The sequence below is a fragment of the Gymnoscopelus microlampas genome (assembly GCF_963454915.1).
Source record: "Gymnoscopelus microlampas genome assembly, chromosome: 18".
In the NCBI taxonomy this organism is placed as follows: Eukaryota; Metazoa; Chordata; class Actinopteri; order Myctophiformes; family Myctophidae; genus Gymnoscopelus; species Gymnoscopelus microlampas.
The window spans coordinates 48,112,097-48,132,779 of NC_139955.1; the positions used below are offsets into that span (position 1 = coordinate 48,112,097).

The 20,683-nt window shown below is 41.9% G+C and overlaps 1 protein-coding gene across 2 annotated transcripts in view; it reads right to left on the bottom strand.

The window, feature by feature from the left end:
- Positions 1 to 257: 257 nt before the first annotated feature.
- Positions 258 to 20,683, bottom strand: part of setd7 (SET domain containing 7, histone lysine methyltransferase) — a 23,810-nt gene continuing 3,384 nt past the window's right edge. Inside the window, exons 3-8 of one of the 2 annotated variants that reach the window (XM_084085718.1) lie at positions 20,328 to 20,529; positions 15,192 to 15,387; positions 14,495 to 14,576; positions 13,223 to 13,340; positions 5,160 to 5,317; positions 258 to 3,023 (exon numbers count right to left, since the gene is read on the bottom strand). In XM_084085718.1, coding sequence (XP_083941844.1) covers positions 2,825 to 3,023; positions 5,160 to 5,317; positions 13,223 to 13,340; positions 14,495 to 14,576; positions 15,192 to 15,387; positions 20,328 to 20,529 — 955 coding nt within the window. In that variant the 3' untranslated portion in view covers positions 258 to 2,824. Of the gene's footprint in view, positions 3,024 to 5,159; positions 5,318 to 13,222; positions 13,341 to 14,494; positions 14,577 to 15,191; positions 15,388 to 20,327; positions 20,530 to 20,683 lie in introns of those variants that run through there. The other variant, XR_014602828.1, reaches the window with a different exon arrangement.

Genomic DNA, 20,683 nt, shown 5'->3' on the forward strand with positions numbered 1-20,683 from the left:
TTTTTATAATGAGATGTTTTAATAAATTACTTGTATTACTATTAATTATGCGCACGCACGCACGCACACACACACACAAACACACACACACACACACACACACACACACACACACACACACACACACACACACACACACACACACACACACACACACACACACACACACACACACACACAATTGTACAGTCACAGTAGAAATGTCCTATTGTCAAAGGCAGTGGTTGTCACATCTGTTCAGAACAGCCTCTATAACACAGCTTTGTCAATGTTTATTTTTATTGACTAATGTCAAATAAAAACTTCAACCATTTATGTCCTATTTCATACCTTCACACATTTTCAAAAATAGAAAAGAAAATAGCCGATCTACAAGCTCACGTTTGCTCACAGCGTGAGCTGCTAGGTCAGCTATTCATAGTTCATCTATATGTATTCATAGTTCATTCATAGTTCATCTCTATGTATTCATAGTTCATTCATAGTTCATTACAAAATATGTTTTTGTATACAGTACCTGTATATATATTGCAATTAATAATATTGTGTCATTGTCCCAAAATCCAAAGGCACACCTGGACACCTGTGTGCCTCCACACACCTTTTGGAAACCACTGATCTACCAGCACCAGAACCACTAATCTAAAAGCACCAGAACCACTGATCTACAAGCACCAGAAACACTAATCTACAAGCACCAGACCCGTGAACAGTGTTAGCTGTATGTGTGCTACAGAGGGTACAGAGAGAGGCGTCACATTTAGTTTTACTTTACTTATTTAACTCGTTCAATCCCGGGGACGCATCTCCGTCATTTTAGATTTCTTTGGCTATTCAAAAATAGCAGATCTACAAGCTCACAGCGCGGCACTCGGTGCCGCGCTGTGAGCTTGTAGATCTGCTATTTTTGAAAAATCGTTAAATATAATCTTTGAATATATCTGTTTTTTAAAGCGAACATTTGTAACTCAAATCTTTGCTTCTGGGAGGTCCCTGGAACAAATGTTTGCTTTAAAAAAATATAGATTTAAAGATTTGCACACATTTTCACGATAAAAAAAAAATAGCAGTTCTATATCTGCTATTTTTGAATAGCCAAAGAAATCTAAAAATGACAGCAGATGCGTTCCCCGGATTCAATGAGTTAAGGTCAGTGTCACGTGTGACGCTTTCTGACCCAAAGCCTGGTCTTGGAGGCAGTTAGCTAGCAGCTACAGGGGAACAAGTTCTGTGTGGTGGCCAAATAACAGCGATCATTTTTGGCGTCCACGGGTGCCATGCTGCGATCTCATATTGTAGAGAGAGAAGTCCTGAACGTCACTGATGCTACTTGTGTTCCAAACATAAACAAACCAGCCCAGAGATTCTATCATCAGGTTTGTGACTCTAGGTTGACGTTTCAGATATCGAGTTACATTTGTTACAACGTCCGTGTTTGGAGAAAATACGATGAGTTCTGCTGCCGTACCAAGGAAGGTTTTGAAAGGAAAAGACGTGCAGTCCATCCGTTCTCTAGCTCATTAATATAGCATCAGAATAATTATTACCTTTTACACTTTGGCTATTTTTTGAAAAATCGAGGAAATGTGTGCAAATTAATATATTTACAATATTTTAAAGCGAACATTTTTAACTCAAATCTTTGCTTCTGGGGGGTCCCTGGAACAACATATTTTGAGGTGGGGGTCCGCGGTCAAATACATATAATTTTGGGGGTCCTTGACATGAAAAAGTTTGAGCACCACTGATATAGAAACATACATTTTTTTCAGAAAACTGTTGGGATTTAGAAGACATTTTGTAGAAATCGGCTTCAGGTCTTAATGGGCTAGATATGATATGATATGACACTCATGGGTGGCATGATGAAATACATGACAGTGGATGGAGCCGTCTGGACCAGCTCATGAACTAACACTATTTCTGTACGATTGCGTCCTTTGTCATATAATGGGTTCAGGAATATTAAAGAAGACATAATTATCACACATTGTTTTCTGCTGTGTTGCTTCTACATGTGTACACTGTATCATTTTATAGAGGTATCTAAAGGGCACAAAGTATGTTTCTGAACGGCCAAAGTATCGCGAGACACTGTCAATATATCTAGAGAACGGACGGACTGCACGTCTTTTCCTTTCAAAACCTTCCTCGACATGTACTGTACCAGGAAGTGGCGTTGGAAACTACAGTAGGAAGTCACGTGACTCAAGAGTCCCCCCACTGAAGCTCCATCAAAAACGTTCCGGCCCGACATTCTTTAGATTTGGTGACTTCAGTTAGTTTAGTTATTATTTAGTTAGTTTAGTTATTATTTAGTTTGTTTAGTTATTATTTAGTTAGTTTAGTTATTATTCAGTGTGTTTGATGGAACAAACAGAGAAGTGACAACGCTACTCTCCTACACAAAGAATAAATCCAGAGCAACACAACGTGATGCTGATTATGTGCGACGGTAGAGCTGTGATCCGGACGCTGCTGGGTAAAATGGGAGATGTAGTCTTTAGGACATTTTTATGCCTGAGAATTGTAGTCATTTACGTAGGCGGCGATTTATTTTCACAATGTTTTGGATAAATAAGAGTCCTTTTACCTTCAGTTGAAGCTTCAACTTCAAGGCTCATTCGCTTATGTTTGGAACACAGTTCTTCTAAGACACGATGCTAAGCACACGCTGTGGTATTTTCAATGGAGAAAATAACTCCCGTGACCCAGGGCGGGGGGGAGGGGTAGCGCCCTCTAGCGGCAGTGATGTCATTGTCAGACATTGGTTCTCATTGGCCAGCCGCGTCTCATTGGCCCCGGGTGGCCCCGCGCTGCGTTCTCATTGGCCGGCCTGAGCGTCGGGGTGTGTCTGTCTGAAGGCCTCCAGCTCCAGTTTGTACCAGTCCGGGGCCTCGGGGCCGCTGCGGTCCGCCGCCCCCTGGTGGTCGTAGCCGTACGCCACCGTCAGCTCCTCGTCCGCGCGCACCGCCCGCAGCGTGCGCAGGCATTTCAGAGGTCCCAACCGGGGATGGTTATAACTGAGGGGAAAAAGAAGAAGGAAAAGACACAAACACACACACACACACACACACACACACACACACACACACACACACGACTTTACTGCAGGGGTCTTCAACAGGGGGGGTCCGGGACCCCTAGGGGGTCCTCAGAGTTACTACAGGGGGTCCGCCAAGTCTTTGTGTGATAGGATCTTTTTTTTTTTTTACATTAACCACTTGAACCCTATAGCATCTCTTTTCTGAGGAGAACTTTAGCCAAAAATAGCCGATCTACAAGCTGCGTTGTGAGCTTGTAGATCGGCTATTTTGGACAAAGAGTTATAGGTGTAGAGGGAAAAAAGAGCAGCAAAAGTATTTTCTGAAACACAATTTTATACAATATAGAGGGGGTCCCTGCTTCATCTCTCTCTCATATAGGGGGTCCTTGGCCTGAAAACATTGAAGACCCCTGCTTTACTGTCTGGTGATGTTTTTGACATATCGGCCAATTACATATGTGCCTCGTGAAAGTGGGTGTTTCACAACAAGGCCTTTCTGGGGACCTTTTGATGATTGGTTGGATATATAGACATATTTATAACTCTTTGCCTGCCGACGAAGACATTTGACTAACCCTTTGACTAGAGAATGACTAGATTTGTGTTTTCACTGGTTTTCCAGCAGGTGCCGCTGTTATCGACCCCAGTGGTTCTCAACCTTTTCAGGCCGTGACCCCAAAAACAATCATCTCTGAACTGGGGACCCCCCCACCCTGACAAGCACTTGGAATTGTAGGAGTTGAGGCTGTAACAGAGAGAGGTCCTCTGTTACGTATGTTTGATATAACCATTATTTATTGAATGATATTTGCACGGCACATTTGCACTTTTAGCATTTTAACAGTTCATCTTAGTGCAATATGTGTGTAGTGAGGTTTTATAGAGGCTATGCGCGTGACATCATCATACATACCCGGAAATTATGTGGGAACGCCTACTGAGTGGAAAAAACTACTTTCTGGCCTTGACAGCCCATACATCCAAACAGAACAGTCCTATCTGACTGTATTAAAAGACGTTAAACTCACCAACATGGCAGCTGTACGGAAAGCTTGAATTATCCTCTTTCTATCTGCAAAGTTTTTGTTTCATAGAAATCCACCGTAGATACTTTCTGTCAATACATTCTGTGCAGGTGATTATTTTTCTAAGTGTCAGAGTTTGGAAGCGCTTGTTTTCACTAACGCAACGTCCTGCTGCCTCCTGCATCATGTGACATTTATAAACAGGTGGTACGCAGGACCGTTGAGTGATTTACAACGAGCGCTTCCAAACTACAACGCTCCATGCTGCTCAATGTTTTGCCACTCAGTCTAGATGAGGCGAGCGTGTCCGGGTAAAGTGACACAACTATCAATGTAGGCCTATTTATGTTTTAGATGTATAATACACCCCTTGGAATGGAGCGGTCCAGGCTCATTAGCTGCAGCTGGAATAAAATGCTGCCAGTATCAGAGAGAGCAGAGGGGTGGAAAGCGGGACACCACCATGCCAATGTTGTAACAATTGTTGAATGTGATCCGTGTTGGTTTGGTGAATAACTACACCGTCTGGTTGAACTCTATACCATGCCTAGTCTGTACTAATTCCAAGCCGGTCATTCTCACAGAGGCATTACATTGTGTTTGACTCAGATAAATATTGTGAAAATAGCAGATCTACAAGCTTGTAGATCGGCTGTTTTCAAAAATGTTGCCTCTTTCTCATACTACTTGACATTACTGATTACTTTTGATGCAGTAATGGTCTTTTTCTTGTATTTTTGAGGTATTAAAAAAGGTCTTAAAAGTCCTTCAATTGTCACTTCACTTTTATCTGGGGACCCCCTCAAATCACACATACAGTAAAATCACTCGTTTTCGCCGGCAGTAGTGACACACTACTGCCTATTAGCTAGGCAGTGAAAGAGTTAACTTACGTGTCATATTTACTGTACAGTTGGGGGGTGAAGGAGTAGTTTCCTTTATGACCCAGTGAAGCACAGTATTTATGGATCATATTTGGGTCATATTTACAGTATATTTTACAGTATTTATGGATCATATTTGGGTCATATTTACAGTATATTTTACAGTATTTATGGATCATATTTGGGTCATATCTACATACTTACGGGTCATATTTACAGTTGGGGGTGAAGGAGTGGTTTCCTTTATGACCCAGTGAAGCACAGTATTTGTCCGTCTGGTCGAAGGGCTGAGGGACGTCAATCACCGTGTCCTCGTCCAATGAGATGGTGTTTCCATTCAGGGACCAATCCCTGTTGTCCACCTGGTCACGCCCACACAGAGACACAAAAAAAAAATTAAGGATTCATTATTTAGTACCACTTTAAACAACTAGAGTTTTTTTTTTCTTCTCCGACTAATTAGCATAGATTTTGGGCCCGAAAACGTCGGGTCGCGTTCGGGCAGAATTTGAGAACTCTACCTCATTGGTTCTCAAAGTGGGGTCCGGGGACCCCCAGGGGTACTTGAGGGGGTTCCAGGGGTCCCCAGCTAAATGATGGAGAGGAACCAAATGGACCCTTATGGGTCTGTAACTCTGAAAGTGTACAAATGGAACCAAATGGACCCTAACGGGTCCATTTGGTTCCATTTGTACACTCTCAGAGTTAAATTAACATTGATTTTACAATATAAATTGGGGTCCCAGAGATAGAAATGCCATTAAATGGGGGTCTGTAGCCTAATGCATGTCAAACTGGGGGTCCTTGAAATTAAAATGGTTGAGAATCACTGCTAGAGCCGTAAAAAATCTTCTCTTATGGGGGTCCCTGCCATATCTTTTGAAATGGGGGTCCGCGGGCTAATAAGTGTCAATTTGGGGGTCCTTGACCTGAAAAAGTTTGATAACCACTGAGGTAGAGGACAGAGTAAAGCAACTTGCAATGGGCCTGGTCTACAAGACCCTCAAGGCACCAGTAGTCCATGTATCTGTCAGACTACTTCACTAGACTGAGAAACGCCCAAGGGCAACAACACCAGAGGGAGCTCCACAGATCTTGTTCCCCCCAAATGCGGCACAAACGTGGGGATGAATGCATTCTACTACTCTGCCACCAAAATGTGGAACGCCCTACTGTACCACCAGCCATCAAACTTCACCACTCCCTATGCTCATTCTAAACCACGCAAAAGGAGCCCCCCCCCCTCCCCTAGGTTTTTTTTTGTGTTATCCTTTTAGCATTGCTTTGGTGATTGTACTTGCTGAACTGTTTGCAATTTGTTAATGTTGTTCTGGCCCCACAGTGGTGGAATGAACTTCCCACTGATGTCAGGACAGCAGAGTCACTGATGTCAGGACAGCAGAGTCACTGATGTCAGGACAGCAGAGACACTGATGTCAGGACAGCAGAGTCACTGATGTCAGGACAGCAGAGACACTGATGTCAGGACAGCAGAGTCACTGCCCATCTTTCGCCGCAGGCTGAAAACCCACCTCTTCAGGAAACACCACCCTTCCTCTTTGTCTGGCTTACTTGTTGTTAACTAGTTGTACGAACTCTTGTTTTATTGTTGTACTGTTTTATTGGATCGTGTTTAGTCGATACACTTTTTGTATTAGCTCTTGCTCATTTGATTTTGCTATTTTGTCTCATCTGTTTAAGACAGTAGGTAGCTGATATATTGCACTTTTACCTTAGCGCTAGGTATACTCTTGGTTGCTTGTTTTTTGCAGGAAATGCACTTAAGACTTCTGGTGATTAGTAGATTTGTTCCCTACCTATGTTGAATGCACTTATTGTAAGTCACTTTGGATAAAAGCGTCTGCTAAATGACTGTAATGTAATGTAATATTAATAATGTATTCAATCAATCAATCAATCAAATTCTACAGTTGAATTAGTTGACGACACACACACACACACACACACACACACACACACACACACACACACACACACACACACACACACACTATGGCGCTCGATCCGTGCCACGTCAAACCTTGACGCGTCACATGAACGTGTGATTTTTTTAATGCGTGCGTGCGTGCGTGTGTGCGTGCGTTCTGCGCATACACTACACGAAAGCAAGCGTGACGTGTTGCATCAGCGTGTGAACGTGTCGTGTAATGTGACTTGGTTTTTTTTTATGCGTGCGTGCGTGCGTGTGTGCGTGCGTTCAGCGCAGAAAGCAGGCGTGATTATTGTGGTGTGCTGCACCGCATCATGTGAACGCCTGAGGCCTGATATATGTGCTGCATCGCGTTGTGTGATCGTGTAGCCTAAAAAATATAAAATTATTATCACATCCATGTATCCAGGTTAGTGGCATTGATACAATTTAGATATTAATATTTGTTTCTAAATACCCCGCATTAAATTAACTAAATAGCCTAATAATAATAAATAATATTGTTTCGCCATTGTAAGCTATATATTTATCTATTTCAGACCAGTTTATTTTTTTGTATTGGTACCAGACACGGTAAAACTAGCCTATAATACTTGTCACATTTCTCATGTCGGTACGATGACGTCACTGCGCATTCGCACATGGTCATTATGATAATAAATAATAATACATAAACACCGGACCGCTCATGGTCATTATAATAAATGGAGAGAGAGAGAGAGAGAGAGAGAGAGAGAGAGAGAGAGAGAGAGAGAGAGAGAGAGAGAGAGAGAGAGAGAGAGAGAGAGCGCAACACTTACAGTCTATGAAAGAAGGCACGCTCATTTATGGCAAAAGTATTGGCATCAAAATATACTTAAGTAGAACGTATAGGCTACTCATTATGCCGAATGTCACGTTGTTCTTGTATTATTATGAAAAAGCTTTGAAACATGCTGTAACTCATTCACTGTGACGAGAACCCTCTTTCTGCGCAGAGTAGCGCACGGTGCACACACGGGTTGAATGCAGGGTCTGTCATCCTTGCAGGATTCTTTTTAAAAACGGAGGGTGCAACCTCCGTTGGGGCCGTCAGCGTCGAAGTTCATGGGTCGAATGTTAAATGTGTTACTTTAACAATGATGCGCAGCTGCCTCTAATGTATAGCCTAATGATATCCCCGCTGCAACTTTATTTTATATTGGAATGAATGTCCCTTGTAGTGCTGTTGTAGTAGGATTGGACACACTCACTGTATCTATCTAGTTGTAATTTAATGTTCTCTCAGTATAGCCTATCAAAGGGCAGGAAAAAAATATGAATTGTCTATCCTGAGCTAAACCGAACCTGTATGGTGTTGAATGGTTCCGTTCGCTCCGTTTCTCTCTCTCTCTCTCTCGTTCTCGCTCTCTCATTGATATAATTGCCCGGTATACGAAATTTAGCCTAGGATATTTATTTGGTTATTTTATTGTTTTGAGGTCTACTCTCCTGAGTCTCCTCCATGCAGCTGTCATTGAGTATAGAAAGATAATTTACACCAGCCAGCTGACTGTGCTTAATGGTTGATATTATAAGAGTGCATGATGGTGAGAAAAAATTAAAAATCATCACGGAACGACAAGCAGGAGAGGGGACAATCCGTTGTCATTTTATTGTAGATTTAAAAGCAGCCTATTAGACTATATTGACTGTATATGTCTTGGATTTTACATGCAATGCTCCTGAGAGGATTATGGCGTGAGTAACAACGGACTTTAACATTAGTCCGTTGTTATAACCGTTGTTATTACCGTTGTTATATGTCATAGCACTCCCTCCCTCGCTCCATTACGCATGGTGCACTGTGCGCGCCCTTTCCCTCCATTGAGTTTTATGCATCCATTACAATCAATATTGCAGCGGTTGCAATAATATAACATTCCAAATAATCAGTAACATGTAGGCTATAGCCATGTCTGTCAAATAATATTTTATTTCAAGGCAATACAAAGCTATAGGCCTATGCCTACAGTAGGCCTATGATACCAATGTCGGGTCCGGTGTATGTTATGATGCCTCCTCTTGCCTCAGTTCCCCGACACCACGTCATTTCTCAAGAGATTGCTCTAATTCAAAATTGTATTTATTCTGTGAATCTCTAGTTAATTTTCCTGTATTCAGGTGACTCCAGACCAAACAGACTCGTTCGGACTATACCCTACAGTCCGAACGGGACGCCTCCCCATGTAACGCTCCCTTATGCATTGTACAATATTCAGCCCGGTAAGGAGTTTGAACGCACAATAAAGGAACATTGGTATATCCTCAGTAGCGACCCAAAATTGGCCACTACTTTCAAGGACATGCCCAGAGTTGTCTACAAACATCCTCCTAATATAAGACAAACAGTTGTCAAATCAGATCTCATCCCTAAAATGCCAGAATCATCATTTTTGACTCAAATCCCCGAAAGCAGATGCGCCCGATGCGCACAATTCATTTCACCGAAAAGAACCACACTTTTACGCACCACTAACGGGGAAACGTTTTGATATCAAGGGCACTATAACATGCACAACCAAAAATGCTAAAATGCCCATGCCTTCTATTATACAATAAAAAATCATGGCTGGGGCGCACTGACGTGCCATGGACACATGTCTTTCTAGACTTTTGCGAGAAATAGAGAACATTGTGGTTCTCTCTGGCAGCATTAGATAATTGCAGGCCAAATTAATTATATAATTTACGTTTATCACTCACACACTTCTGAGACCCAACCGGAGTGGCCATTCTATATCTATATCAGCTGCAGCTCCGCCAGAGCAATATTACTGAAGTTTGTTCGGTATCGTTTGTTCCCATTATTTATGTTATGTTATGGCCTCATTAATTCGAAAATGCGTCTTTTATTTATTCGGACAGCAGTCATATTTTGCGGAAATTCGCTGGTGACTGCTAGACCTTTGACCAATCAAAATGCGTTTATGTATTCATTATGCATCCAACTCCTGTTGAAGATGAGCGCATTGGTGCTCAAAGTGGGGTCCGGGGACACCTCTGGGGGGCAGTGATGCGCGGGTCAGGTTTTTTTCATAACCCGCCCCGCCACGGAGCACCAAAATGTACTTAAAGTACCAAAAGTAGAAAGTAGGCTAATATTCATTATGCAGAATGTCCCATTTCACAAATACAAATCTTGTATATTATATGGGGTGTGAAGTGGTTAATGTGAGTTTTGTAAACAATAATTATATATATAATAAATAATTATAGTGCAGTAAAAGTATAATATTTGCCTCTGAGAAGTAGTGGAGTAGAAGTAGAAGTATTGAAAATTGGAAGTACTCCTCCTCCTGTAAAGTATAAAGTAGCCTACATTTACTCAATGACCGGCTGCCGCTCCAAGCCGCTCCGGCCGGGGCCGCGAACCGTACGTTGCACGGACTGACATAAAGATATCGTGCGTATATAGAGCCTCCCCGATCAAGACTTCATTCAAATTTCTCCGTAATCCACACACAAGTATGTTTATAAACACCAAGTTGTGACAGTTAAGTTATATCACTCACCAGCCGATCAAAGAATACAATTTGAAACGCAAGTGACAGATTTTGGCTGAATTAACTCGCTTTGCGACTCGAGCCCCTCTCTCTCGCAGTGGTGTAAAGTAACTAACTAAGTACATTTACTCAAGTACTGTAGGCCCACTTAAGTACAATCTTGAGGTAATTTTACTTTACTAGATTATTTCCAATTTTCAATACTTTTACTCCTACTCCACTACATCTTAGAGGCAAATATTGTACTTTTTAGCCTATTCCACTATAATTATTTGAAAACTTTAGTTAGTAGCCTACTTGTTATATCTTGGTAATTGGTTATTATCACTAAACACACTTCAGCCCTCGCCATGGTTCTCATGACGCGAGCGTCATGGTGCCATGTCCCCCTGGTTTATAGCGGTGTTCGATTGTTGTTACATTGCCAACTCTCACATGAACATAAACGTTCAGATTTGAAACATAAAGTGCTTAACCCCGAGCCATGGATGTTACAAGGCGATCCAGACCGCGATAAGTAGCCGTATCTCCCGTATTGTTCAATAAAAAAATTAATCCGATCGCCAGCCATTTTCTCCAATTTTTCTCCGATACTTTCAACCATGCGACACTAATGGTTGGGAGGTGTATTGCACTCTGATACATTACAAAAAAAAAAGGAAAAGGCTGGCGATGGGATAAAATGCTTTTTATTTAACAATACGGGAGATACGGGTACTTATCGCGGTCCGGATCGCCCTGTAACATCCGTGGCTCAGGGGTAAGCACTTTATATTTGAAATCTGAACGTTTGTGTACATGTGAGAGTTGGCAATGTAAAAAAAAATCGAACACCGCTATAAACTGGGGGGACATGGCACCATGGTCCATGACTGTCATGGTATGACAGTCATGTTTCAGGGCTAACTTCAGCCCTATACACATTTCGGCCATTTGAAAATAGCCGATCTACAAGCTCACAATGCATGGCGATTCGACGCATTGTGGAGTGATTGATGCAACTTCTTGGATTTCTGCGATTAATTGTATAGCCTAAACAAAGCGAGACACGAGACTATACATACATCCCCTGCCAGCCTGCCCCCTGATCAAAAACTGTGGCTTTAGTTTTAGATTGTTGGAAAAGCCACAATATTACTCTGTGATCAATCACCACGGGACGATCATTTCATTGTGGATTATCCTATACTTCAATATGGCTTGGAATTTGCAACAGCAATGGTATTGAACTGAACATGAACTTGGACTGCTTTCGAGATTGATTGATTGAGAGGGCCGTGACTCTCTCTCTCTCTCTCTCTCTCTCTCTCTCTCTCTCTCTCTCTCTCTCTCTCTCTCTCTCTCTCTCTCTCTCTCTCTCTCTCTCTCTCTCTCTCTCTCTCTCTCTCTCTCTCTCTCTCTCTCTCTCTCTCTCTCTCTCTCTCTCTCTCTCTCTCTCTCTCTCTCTCTCTCTCTCTCTCTCTCTCCCCCCCCTCTCTCTCTTCCCCCTCTCTCTCTCTATCTTTCTCTCTCTCCCCCCCTCTCTCTCTCTCTCTTCCCCTTTCTCTCTCGTCTTTTTTTTGTTGCGGGCAGGAGCCGCGTTCATGTCCAGTGACCCTCCGCTTGTAGATCTGCTGATTTTTATATTTTATTTGAAAACTTGTGAAATGGGTAGCCTACTTCTAGCCTACTTTTGGTACTTTAAGTACATTTTCATAATTCCCCTAGACTGTGTTTTTATGAACCAAATTAAGTTGCAGTCGCAGACATGTTTGAATTGGATCGGACTTGATAGGCTAATCACCGGTCAGTTATGCCATATTTTGCACCCAAGTTTATATGAGGGGGGATAATGTGGAGATTGTGGACACCGCTGGTCGCAAGTTCTCCCGCATTTTGATTATCAATAGAGCATCCATGATCCATCCATCTGCATAGCTTTTTATTATAGGCTATAATTATTTATAATTGTGTCAACCTGAGGTGGTGGAGAGGCCGCCGTGCGCAATGACAGTTATATGCCCACAGCACTTCATGGTCTGCCCATGTGGCCCTTGTCTCTTTGACTGACCAATAAACCCCAAATGATGGACTTCTGATGAAAGTTTCACACGAGTTTTAAAGATGAATACAGTTATTAGCTTCTATATGGGGACAAAAAGCATCATAGAATAAATGCAAGCCTTTAATGGAGCCTGGATCTGCGCACAAACTCATTCATGAGGTAGGCCTATGATGAGAGATGATCTTTATTATTCGTATTAAAGTGTAGCTACTTTATATAGAACGTGTCACACGCACGTACGGTGCTGTGAAACAACAACAATCACGTGTGACGGTCTATTTTGATAACACTGCACACACACACACGCTATAATCACCATGACGGTTTATTTGACAGTCATCTGTCATGCACACACACGCACGCACGGTGCTGTGCATCAACAATATTCACGTGTGATTTTGTGCAGCCCTCATTGCCTGCCTCCTGTAGTCGCGTGACCCAAAAAAAAATGCATGCGTTGATGCGTGCGTTCGCTAAAAACGCATAAACTAAGTGTTAACGTGTAACCCGCGTAGGGCACGGGGGAAGGGTACGCGTGCACGCATGCACGTCCCATCGCGTCGCGTACCCATTGTGAGTCAATGGGAAAATAATAACAAGTTCACACGGTACAGTGCAGAGCAATACAAAAATCACGCGTTCATGTGACGCGTCAAGGTTTGACGTGGCACGGATCGAGCGCCATACACACACACACACACACACACACACACACACACACACACACACACACACACAGGAGCTGTACCTCAGAGTGTGTGATGCGTACTCCGTTGTAGAAGGACACCACAGTGTCAGCATCAGCATCTATCTTGGCAAACAGACCCTGTCCTCCTCCTTTGATCAGAGAGTCTGCTACAAACACCCTGACACACACACACACACACACACACACACACACACACACACACACACACACACACACACACACACACACACACACACACACACACACACACACACACACACACACACACACACACACACACACACACGATGAAAACCAGTGACATTGGAAGTGAGGACAGAAAACAAACAAAATGAGCAGCACAACATTGGAACTGGAACTATAGAATGATCTCTGCCCGCCTGGAAGACAGCCAAGGACCCCTGGGGGTCCCCGGACCCCACTTTGAGCAGCAGTGGACTAGATATAATAAACTTTATTTATAGCACTTTTCAAAAACAGGTTTACAAAGTGCTTAACAATACAAATACAATACATACACTGGAAATATAAAGGCAATACAATGATGGAAAATTTAAAAACAAAGGAAACCATACAAAAATAATAAGACCAAAAATAATAAGAGTGAAACCAGAGAACTAGGTGACTATTCATTCTAGCTGAAGGCCATTCTAAAGTAATGAGTTTTTAAAAGGTTTTTAAAAGTGGATACTGGCCTGTCTTAATTTGCAGGGGGAGTTGGTTCCACAGAAATGGAGCCCTAGCAGCGAATGACCTGTCACCTTCTGTCACAAGGTTTGTCTGGGGGGGGTCAAGTAAAAGTTTGTGTGCTGATCTAAGATTACGGGTGGGTTGGTGGGGAGACAGGAGGTCGAAAATATAAATAGGAGCAAGTCCGTTCAGTGCTTTAAAAACAAACAATGTCATTTTAAAATCAATTCTGAACGCCACTGGTAGCCAGTGCAGTGAAGCAAGAACAGGGCTGATGTGGTCATATCTCCTGGTTCTAGTAAGAACTCTAGCTGCTGTATTTTGAATGAGTTGAAGGCGATTGATTGATTTTTTGGGGGAGTCCAGAAAACAGTGAATACAGTAGTCCAAGTGGTTTGTGACAAAGGCATGAAAGTGTTTGTGCATCACTGAATGAAATAAATGATCTGATTTTAGAGATATTCCTGATTTGGAAGATGGCTGTTTTTGTAATGTTGGAAAAATGTTTAGAGAAATTGAGGTCTGAATCAAATATGACTCCCAGATTTCTCGCCTCATGAGTGCATTGTACCGGTAACCCCTGAGAGAGTAATAACTGGCTTACACTGGTGGTGGTCTTACCGTTGAGTCTCATAAGGGTCGGGCAGCAGGACATGTGTTCCAATGCAAGAGGAGGTGGACTTATCATAGGAGAACACTGGACCTTCAAACACAAACAACCACAAACATACATTCAAAAGAGTATGACTACAACTAAATGAAAATGGCCCTTTGTAGCCCGTTATGTTATTTTCTGTTTAGTTTGTAGAGTTGCTTAGTCCTTAGTTTGCCCTCAGTATCATTCCCATTCGTTCTTGATCTGTATTGTCCAGTTAAAGTTACTTTGTACATATTTGCACATTTCCTTAATTCATTGTTTTCATTCATTATTGTCACACCATGTAGGGGTGTTTGGTCCTTTTATTTGGTTTAACCATTCCCTATGTATTCCTGCGTTTTTCTTTAGTTAGGTAAGTAAGTTTGGAAATTGTATAATTTTTCTTTTGGTTAGGATTTAGGTTAGGGGTAAGATTGTCTTTATTAGTTAGTTAGCCTTTTTACTAACATCGAAACCGCCCTGAAGTCATTGTGCACTGGTGAGAAAAAAGACAAAAAAGAGCTTGAAGTCTCTGCTAAGAAAAATAAATAAAAACAATTCATTTTTGAAAACGACTTTGTCCTCCATTATTATGTCTCCTCCCCTCCCCTAGGCAGGGGGGTCGTAACATAATTGACTTGAAAAGTCATTAAGTCAAAATGAACGCTGCCTATGACATACCATCAGATGTGACCTCGAAGCGAGGGGGCGTGTCCTCTGTGCCCGAGGGCAGCAGGGTGGCGAGTCGAGCCTTGATCAGCTCTCCGTCCACGAAGGTCCCGTAGAGCGCCGTGCGCCCGTCTGGGTAGACGTACGCTATGGACTCCCCCGTCATCTCCCCCTCCGAGTTCACCTCGCCATACACACTGCCCCGGTCCTACACACACACACACACACACACACACACACACACACACACACACACACACACACACACACACACACACACACACACACACACACACACACACACACACACACACACACACACACACACACACACACACACACACACACACACATTTTAACCATTTATTTATGTCCACACAAAGGAGAGCAAACAAGGACACACATATTAAAGGTGCAGTAAGATTAGATTACATCACAAAATCATGGCATCTGTTTTCATGATACAATAAGCATGTCACTCAGTACTCTATGGGTATAAGTAACAGCGTCTCTGCCATATATGGCGGCTGCCAATTATAGCAGAGACGGCACAATACTTTGCCGGCCTTTTTGACTCCTTTTTGAGCATCCTAAGTTGTTGGAAGTGGAACCCTCTAACAACCAGTCTGTGGGTATAATGTCCTAGGCTGACAAATATAAAAACAATAGTCTGCACCTATAGCCCAGCTCTGAGATGGTATGTATGAGTAGTTGGTATTTAATGATCTTGTTCATAAAGGCTTCCTATAGGCTAGAGTCAAAGGTGCAGACTGCCTCTAATACAGACACTTCTCTGGACTCAACCACAACAGCATCTGTATTAGCTATCAAAAGAAGCTATCAAAAGAAGCTATGTAAAAGCTATGTAAAGATGTCTGGGTCTATGTAAAGGTGTGTGGGTTATCACAGAGATGAAACATGGATGGAATGACACGGCAATGTTTGTACACACACGCGTGTGTGCACACACACACACACACACACACACACACACACACACACACACACACACACACACACACACACACACACACACACACACACACACACACACACACACACACACACACACACACACACACACACACACACACACACACACACACACACACACACACACACACTTTAAGTAAAAGTAGCAATACCACATACCACGAAACATGTAGTAAAACTTCAATATTTGACTCGAGTTAAAGTACTAAAGTATTGGCATCAAAACATAATAAACTACCAAAATGAAACTACAACATTTTCCCCAAAAATTCTAACCTTTTCATAAATATCAGGTGTTCCCCCGACCCGACATTGAGAAACGTTGAGTTCACACAGCGAAATCATCAGTTCCAATTTAACCCATTCAATCCGGGGACGCATCAGTGTCATTTTAGATTTCTTTGGCTATTCAAAAATAGCAGATATACAAGCTCTTGGTGCGGCACCATGTGCCACACTACGAGCTTGTAGATCTGCTAATTATTTTTAAAAATCGTGAACATTTGTGAAAATCTTTGAATATATATATATATATATATATATATATATATATATATATATATATATATATATATATATATATAAGAAAGAAAAACCTTCCCACTGCTTCTCTTAGGAAGGGACTGCACACTCCAATGACGATGAACAGGACTCAGACTCAGTTAATGCTTCATTTTTTTAAAATGCTTTAAAAAATGAAGCATTTTTGCTTTATTTTCTGCAGAAAACTAGTGCAGAAGGTCATTGCCCTTGACTGCGAGAAAGCCTTTGATTGCTTGGAATGGAAATACATACTGTCCACTCTAAAACATTTTGGCTTCGGGGAAACATTTATAGATTGGATCAATATAATTTACGCCCATCCTGAGGCATCAATTGTCACTAATGGGGAGGTCTCACGACCTTTCCATCTTATGAGAGGGGTGAGACAGGGGGACAGCTGTTCGCCATATCTCTTCAATTTAGCCATCGAAGTTCTAGCCAGTCAGATTAGGGCTAATCAAGAAATCGCCCCAATCCAAGTTCACAATACTGTCAACCATCTGTCCCTATTCGCGGATGATATGACTTTATTTATTTCCCGCCCTAAAACGTCTATCCCACCTTTATTACATTTAATTGAGACATTTGGTAGTTTTTCGGGCTATAAGATCAATTGGGAAAAAAGTGAATTGATGCCCATTTCTGAGAATGTTGATCCAAGCTTCCTGCGTACGACACCCTTTAAGGTTTCCACAGACAAATTTAAAACCCTGGGTATAATAGCCACTCGTAAACATGGGGAACTTCTAAAGAAGAACTGGGATTGCAAGATGCAGCAGTTGAAAAATAACATTGAATTCTGGAACACTTTACCCATATCCATGGTTGGTCGTATTAACGCCATAAAGATGGTCGCTCTGCCTAGATTTTTATACATCTTCAATTGCTTACCGGTGTTTATACCTCTCTACTATTTCAAAAAGTTGGATTCTGTTGTTTCTTCTTTTCTTTGGAGTAACAAATCTGTGAGGATATCTAAAAAACATTTATGTAAGTCTAAGGCAGCAGGGGGCTTCGGGCTACCACAATTTAAATTGTACTACTGGGCAGCTAACTTGTTTGCGCTGTCATTTTGGCGCAACTGCCTATCAGCAGAGCATGTAAATGGACCAACTTGGCTGCAGATTGAGATGGCTTCAGTTGGTGTTACCTCTCTTCCTGCATTACTTAATAATCCAGCCAAGCGTAAAATACCATTTACCATTTTTTTACCATAACCAACCCTATTATACTTAACTCTTTAAAAATATGGAAACAAATTCAGTCATTTCTTAACCTGCCCAAGGTGCACTTGGATAGTCCAATCTGCCATAACCATGCCTTCCCTGCTGCCTTAACAGACCCTGTTTTTTCTACTTGGAAGAACAAAGACATTGCAACTATTAAGGATTTGTATGCAGAGGGTATCCTCTTGTCTTTTCAACAACTACAAAAGTCTCATAACCTGCCAGCAGCTCACTTCTTTAGGTTCCTTCAGATCAGGAACTATCTTAGGACTCATATACCTAACTTTATACATTTACCGAAACACAATATACTAGACAGTATTCTTCAGCTTACACCTGGTTATATGGGTTCAGTTTCCTCTTTCTATGACATTCTACAGGCTTCTGATGTTGTTTCCAGTGATAAATCTAGGTGCGACTGGGAGAGGGATTTGGATATTACAATTTCGGAAGATCTTTGGGAGTCAATTTTGGGTGAAATTCATTCCAGTTCTATAAATGCCAGACACACCCTGGTTCAGTTCAAAGTTGTGCACAGACTACACTATTCAAAGTCAAGGCTTCATGCCATATATCCCAATACCTCTCCCTTATGTGATAAGTGCAAGCAGGAGACCGGCACACTTGCTCATCAGTTCTGGTTCTGCTCAAAACTAAACACATTTTGGTCACTTATTTTTGATTATATTTCAAAGGCTTTCAATAAAAATATTGATCCACTGCTGGCTATCTTTGGATTTGTGACATTCAATCCCTCCATTAAATCATTTGAGGGTCGTGCCATCTCTTTGTGCACACTGCTGGCCAAACGTCTAATTTTGCAACAATGGAAATCTGAATCTAGTCCTCTGTTCCAGCAGTGGCTTAGAGACTTGGGCAATGTTCTACATATGGAGAGAATTCGGTATGCAATCATCAAAAAAGAACAGGTCTTTCTGAAAATATGGCAGCCCCTGTTGGATAGGTGGTCGGTCTCCTGCGACGGAGCCCGTGCTCGAGGTGACCCCTCAAGTGTTTGAGAACGGTGTGGGTTGAGCTTTGTTTGTATAATACGTGCTGTCATGTCATCTACTAGGATACTCTTTTGGCTGAGTTTTATTTTCTTTTTCTCAGGTTTTGCTTTTGTCTTTTTTTTTCTCTCGCCTTTTCCTCTTTTTGCCCTCTTTTCTGTACTTTTTAATACCATGTAATTTACTTTCTTGTGAGGGTTGGGAGGGGGGGTTTGTGTTTGTCTTGTGCGTTTGTTTTTTTTCACAGAAAATTAGAAGAGTTCTGTCATTGTTTATCCTCCTGTAAAACTGACTTCTTCAATAAAAATTATGTGAAAATAAATGAAAACTAGTGCAGAAAATAAAACAAAAATGAAGCATTTTTTAAAGCATTTTTGAAAAATTAAACATTAACTGAGTCTGAGTCCTGTCCATCGTCATTGCAGTGTGCAGTCCCTTCCTAAGAGAAGCAGTGGGAAGGTTTTTCTTTCTTATATGCATTATCTTGCCAAACCAGCACCTCTGCCCTGGATGTGCACGAGAGCTACCTGACTATATATATATATATATATATATTCTAATATATGCTTCTGGGGGGTCCATGGAACAACATATTTTGAGATGGAGGTCCGCGGCCAAATACATTTTTCACCTTGACATGAACCACTGATATTATAGCAGCATACATTTTTTAAACTGCTAGGATTTAGAAGACATGCTTTCCCGGTCTTAATGGGCAAAGCAATTGTGGGAAGTTGCAGAGGCATCACTATCACACACATTTAACCACCTGTACTAAATGTTCCTACTGACAGGGTAGTAGACCCAGCAGGCCCCATGGTGTACTAAATGTTCCTACCAGTGTTGATTTCGTCGACTAAAACTATGACAAAAAATGCTCGTCCACTACCTTTTTTCACTGACGAAAACTAGATTAAAAACTAGATAAAAACTAAGCTATGATGACTAAAACTAAGACTAAATATATTGACAATTTCGTCAACAAATAAAAACTAGACTAAAATGTTAGTGAGGGAAGTAATTTTATATTTGGTTGCACTCGTGTGTTGAAAATAGCAGATCTACAAGCTCACAACGCGTCGCGCTGCGACGCGTTGTGAGCTTGTAGATCTGCTATTTTCAGCATGCAACCAAGTGTAAAATCAGCCGTTACGACGCCATCAAGGCTCAAGGACAAAATACATTTTAGTCGACTAAATCAACTGTAGATCTAGTCGACTATAATTTTATGATATTTAGTCGACTATAACTAGACTAACAGTAAAACATTTCAGATGACTAAAATATGACTAAAACTAAATGGAATTTTATTCAAAAGACTATGACTAAAACTAAATCAAAATTTGCTGACAAAATCAACACTGGTTCCTACTCACAGGGTAGTAGACCCAGCAGGCTCCATGGCGGACGTTGTGTCTGTACTGGCCCTTGAAGGACAGCCGTCCCTGGCTGTCGTACTCTGTGGCCGGTCCGCTCAGCTCTCCGTCTACGTAGGAGCCCTGCAGCACGCCCCCGTCCTCATAGGTGTAAGAGCCCCGACCCTGGAGAGCATCCTCCACATAGAAACCCTCCAAGGTGCTATGGAGGGGGAGGGGGGGGAGAGAGAGAGAGAGAGAGAGAGAGAGAGAGAGAGAGAGAGAGAGAGAGAGAGAGAGAGAGAGAGAGAGAGAGAGAGAGAGAGAGAGAGAGAGAGAGAGAGAGAGAGAGAGAGAGAGAGAGAGAGAGAGAGAGA